At 39.6% G+C, this 5,000-nt stretch overlaps 1 protein-coding gene across 1 annotated transcript; it reads right to left on the bottom strand.

The window, feature by feature from the left end:
* Positions 1–710: 710 nt before the first annotated feature.
* LOC133555831 (protein PET100 homolog, mitochondrial) lies at positions 711–4,144 on the bottom strand. The gene is made up of 4 exons (XM_061905240.1): positions 3,988–4,144; positions 3,797–3,883; positions 3,684–3,716; positions 711–2,640 (listed from the first exon to the last, which is right to left on the bottom strand). The coding sequence occupies exons 1-4, from the start codon at positions 4,012–4,014 to the stop codon at positions 2,551–2,553; spliced, it is 237 nt and encodes a 78-aa protein (XP_061761224.1). The 5' UTR covers positions 4,015–4,144; the 3' UTR covers positions 711–2,550.
* Positions 4,145–5,000: the final 856 nt, after the last annotated feature.

A 5,000-nucleotide genomic window follows, 5' to 3' on the forward strand; every position in this document is an offset into this window, starting at 1 on the left:
TTGCTCTAGTGAATGAATGTGAGTGTGAATGATGCTAAAATTGCAAACAGCTAAAATGATGTACAAAGAAAACTATAACCTGCTGCCAAAGAATGCACAAAAATTCTTCTCAGAAGTGGAAGGCGGCGTACACCCTGGACAAGTCACCACCTCATCACAGGGCCAACACAGATAGACAGATAACATTCAAAGGGACTGTGGAGAGGCGGAGCCGACGATCCGACAGAGAGGCAGGGCATGCTGGAGCCCGGCCCAAGATGGCGCCGAGGAGGCAGTGATGCGACGCCACAAACGAGATCAGGTGCGTGGATCGCGCTCCTGGATACAATTAATGAATCCTCTCGCACTGTTAAAAAGGGCGGAAGACCTGAACGTCGAGGAGAGAGGTGGAGAGACGACAACACGAGCAGCAGCGCAGGCAACCCGGAAGAGAGCGAGAGGCAGACGCAGACAACGGGTATGGCTGAAAAGCAACACGCAAAAATGAAGAAGTCTACACCTGCTCAAAGCCATGTCCTTCCTTGGTGGACCCTGGAACCCACAAGACGGCACGGGTCTTTCACAGAGACCAAAACCAAAAGGCCGAAAAAAAAACACGTGAAAAGAAGAGGGAAACATCAGGAGCACAGAGCTCCTGCAGCCACTACAGCCATCTTGGAAAAAAAAAAAAAAAAACATGTATTAAATAAACACTTACAAAACCACTCCAATTCTACTTTTTAAAACACAATAATTTAATTACTTTCATAAATCATGGCAGGCATTTGGGGAAAAAAACTGTTGCATATAACTGGAAACTCTGAGACATCCTTTTCACAATGATACAGCTTTTATTCTGGAACATGATTTTTTGTCTAATAATCCATTGCAAAATTTTAGGAGGATATTAAAGGCCTACTGAAAGCCACTACTAGCGACCACGCAGTCTGATAGTTTATATATCAATGATGAAATATTAACATTGCAACACATGCCAATACGGCCTTTTTAGTTTACTAAATTGCAATTTTAAATTTTGCGCGGAAGTATCATGCTAAAACGTTGCGGTACAATGTCGCATGCGCGTGACGTAGAGAACATTTTGTTCCAGCACCATTTACAGCTATAAGTTGTCTGTTTTCATCGCATAATTCCACAGTATTCTGGACTCTGTGTTGCTGAATATTTTGCTATTTGTTCAATGAATAATGGAGACATCAAAGAAGAAAGCTGTAAGTGGGAAGCGGTGTATTGCGGCCGCCTTTAGCAACACAAACACAGCTTCATTGTTTACATTCCCGAAAGATGATGTTGAAGCTTTACTATGGAACAGAGCGGTCAAGCGAACACAGTGGGATTGGACCACACACACAAAGTACAGTGTTTTATGCAGCGATCATTTCGAAAGATCGTGTTTCGAAGAGGGTCCCTTGCGAAGGGCGGAGATGGGCATCGCCACCACCCGTCGACTGGTGCTGATGAAAGGTGCGGGGCTGACCTTCAGGTTGTACAGGTACGACCATATAATCTCACTAAAACACTAGTAACACCATAAGCAGATAAGGGATTTTCCAGAATTATCCTAGTAAATTTGTCTAATCTATCCATCAATCCATCCATCCATTTTCTACCGCTTATTCCCTTTCGGCGTCGCTGGCGCCTATCTCAGCTACAATCGGGCGGAAGGCAGGGTACACCCTAGACAAGTCGCCACCTCATCGCAGGGCCAACACAGATAGACAGACAACATTCACACTCACATTCACACACTAGGGCCAATTTTAGTGTTGCCAATCAACCTATCCCCAGGTGCATGTCTTTGGAAGTGGGAGGAAGCCACGCATTCATGGGAAGAACATGCAAACTCCACACAGAAAGATCCCGAGCCTGGATTTGAACCCAGGACTGCAGGAACTTCGTATTGTGAGGCAGACGCACTAACCCCTCTGCCACCGTGAAGCCTTGTCTAATCTAGTCTTTTTTTTAATACATCTTTTTTTTGTAGTCCTTCACTCTCACTTTCCTCATCCACGAATCTTTCAATCGTCGCTTTGTCGGTCCGAATCGCTCTCGCTGCTGGTGGCCATGATTGTAAACAATGTTCAGATGTGAGGAGCTCCACAACTCGTGACGTCACGCGCACATCGTCTGCTACTTCCGGTACAGGCAAGGCTTTTTTATCAGCGACCAAAAGTTGCGAACTTTATCGTGGATGTTCTCTACTAAATCCTTTCAGCAAAAATATGGCAATATGGCGAAATGATGAAGTATGACACATAGAATGGACCTGCTATCCCCGTTTAGATAAGAAAATATCATTTCAGTAGGCCTTTAAGATGCATATTTACAGATAACTCTGGACAGTGTGATGAAGCAAATAACTCCAATAAAGCATTTCGTTTGCTTGTTATGACATGTGGTGCAACTACAAATCCACCAAACAGAAAAGTCCAAAGGCATGAACAGACTTCATAACAACGATGTAATAAAGTCTTCTGGCACTTCAAAAACATCATCATTGAGACACGTGTGCATCGGCAATATAAACAATACAAATGTCACAAAATGTCCTCAGTTCTCGGACTCCATGGAGATTTTTTTCGACAGCCGCTGCTCGTTTCGAACTCGCATCCTCTCCTTGAATTCCTCGTACTCTTTCCTCTGGAAGAAAACACGCAGACGTCCACAATTGGACACAACGTAGCAAAGTAAATAAGAACACCCCCCCCCAAAAATTAATTATATAAAATGGTTAAGTAGACTTGTCGTTTTCACAGTAAAAACTTAATGTAATGTTTTGTTTTGACAACATTTTACAGTAAATGGAAACACAGTACAAATGTTTTCTGGGGAGTTTTTACGGAAAAAAGCTGGCAGCTTAATTGCCAGAATTTTGTTATCTGTCGTTCATTTCTCGTAATGCTCAATCCCAACGAGCTCCCGGTCTTATTTTTACATCCTGTTTGCCTTTAATGAATTGTGGAACATGCGGTATTTTGTTAACCCTTTGTTAGGCCATGAAGTAGAAAACAACTCAAATAATCTATATCAAATCCATGTGAAAACTTTTTTTTAACTGTAAATAATAATAGATTAATTTATCAGCAATTAAATCAAGTATGCAAATTATAAATGATCATCACACATGAACTATAAACCCTAAGTCACAACAACCTTAGAACGTAGGTTGGAACTGTATCTGAGTGTACAGCCCAATACTTGTTTATTTTTCAACAAGTTTTTAGTTATTTTTGTATCTTTTTTTCCCAATAGTTCAGGAAAAACCACTACAAATGAGCAATATTTTGCACTGTTATACAATTAAATAAATCAGAAACTGATGACATAGTGCTGGATTTTACTTCTTTATCTCTTTTTTTCAACCAAAAATGCTTTGCTCTGATTAGGGGGTACTTGAATTAAAAAAAAAATGTTCACAGGGGGTACATCACTGAAAAAAGGTTGACAACCACTGCCTTAGAGCGTAGGTTGGAACTGTATCTGAGTGTACAGCCCTATACGTTCTCCTCATTGAGCAAAATTTAACTCCTTGCTTCTTGTTTGTTTAATAAATGTCATCAGTGTTTGAACCTGACGGAATACTGAACGATTTGTGAACAACATGAATGAAAATGGTCACCCTGTATATTTGTATGGAGTAAAATAATAATAATAATAATAAAATATGTTAATTTATTACTCACCCGCTGGGCCTCATTAGGGGGTAACATCTCCCTCTGAGTGGCAGGAAAATGACAAACATGTTAGTTTAAGCCAAAAAAAAAGCCAGGGATGGCTGTTAAAAGAGGATACAAACCTTTTTCTTCAAGACGTACTCCTCAAAATAGTCTGGTTGGTTGGAGATCCAGAACATTGTGACGGGAAAAGTAACATAAAATATCATCTTGGTGCCAAAAGAAACACAGCAAAGTCATTACGTCATCACTAACACGAACACACAAATACAACACTTTGTATCTTCCCCAGGTTTAAAATGAAACGACTTACTTTGCAGATTTCTAATTTTACGCCCATTTTGGTGAAAAAAAAACAACAAAAAAATGACTTTCAGCCCAACAAAAATAGACCTTCAAGCTGAACATCGCTTCCGGGTTACTTCTTCTTCTTTTGATGATTGACGGCACAGGACTTGAATGCACATTATCGCCCCTTAGTGGAGAGACTGTGTACTACAGGAAGTTGGCCTTCTTTGAGGGCCAATCATTGGAAAGACAACGCGCATGCGCTTTATTGATTACAGACTGATGCCTTAAATACATATAAGTTACGTTTGAGCTTACAATAAAAATACGTTTTCTTAATTTTAAAACATTGTAATATATTATGTCCGCCAACAGGGGTTATAAAATCTACTATTTAGTTAATAATACGTTATTATAAATAGTGCTTTTATTATCTTTGAAAAAGTCATGCATACAAGAAAACGTGCGGATTTAGTTGCTGTTCACAATTGTAACCACAGGATGGCAGTAGAGCACAAAAACACAATAAAAAAAAACATTTTTTTCGTTAGTTTATTATTTCTTCGGTCAGTGGTCAACAAAATAAACAAACAGTTGTACATTCATACATGGAAAATGTTGCAGACCGGAAGGGTTTAGGCTGAAGTTGAACACTTATTGCACCTATAAACTACGTCAAATACGAGATGAGCTTCCAAAAATTATTATTTTTTGATTGTCGGTTGATTAAATCTAAATAAATGTACGCCTTCATTTGTTTATGTTTATATTATGTAAAAAAACAACAACACAGCTACCAAATACAAAAAAATGTGTTTTAAATAAAATAATAAGGAAGAAATTTGTCCAGGGTGTACGCCGCCTTCCGACCGAATGCAGCTGAGGTAGGCTCCAGCGACCCACCGCGATCCCAAAAGGGACAAGCGGTAGAAAATGGATGGATGGATGGATATTATTAAAGTAAAAAAAACAACAACAAAAAAAACACCACCAAATACAAAAAAATCATTTTAATTAAAATTATGAGGTGGTGACTTG

This window comes from Nerophis ophidion, linkage group LG07 (assembly GCF_033978795.1).
Source record: "Nerophis ophidion isolate RoL-2023_Sa linkage group LG07, RoL_Noph_v1.0, whole genome shotgun sequence".
NCBI lineage: Eukaryota > Metazoa > Chordata > Actinopteri > Syngnathiformes > Syngnathidae > Nerophis > Nerophis ophidion.

What these genes read in the sequence shown, in the direction of transcription:
- LOC133555831 (XM_061905240.1), bottom strand. Translation starts at nt 4,014, where the DNA reads ATGGGCGTAAAATTAGAAATCTGCAAA. An exon ending in TAAAATTAGAAATCTGCAAA is followed by an intron (nt 3,884 to 3,987) that starts GTAAGTCGTTTC and finishes TTTGGCACCAAG; the next exon opens with ATGATATTTTATGTTACTTT. An exon ending in CCCCTAATGAGGCCCAGCGG is followed by an intron (nt 2,641 to 3,683) that starts GTGAGTAATAAA and finishes GTTTTCTTCCAG; the next exon opens with AGGAAAGAGTACGAGGAATT.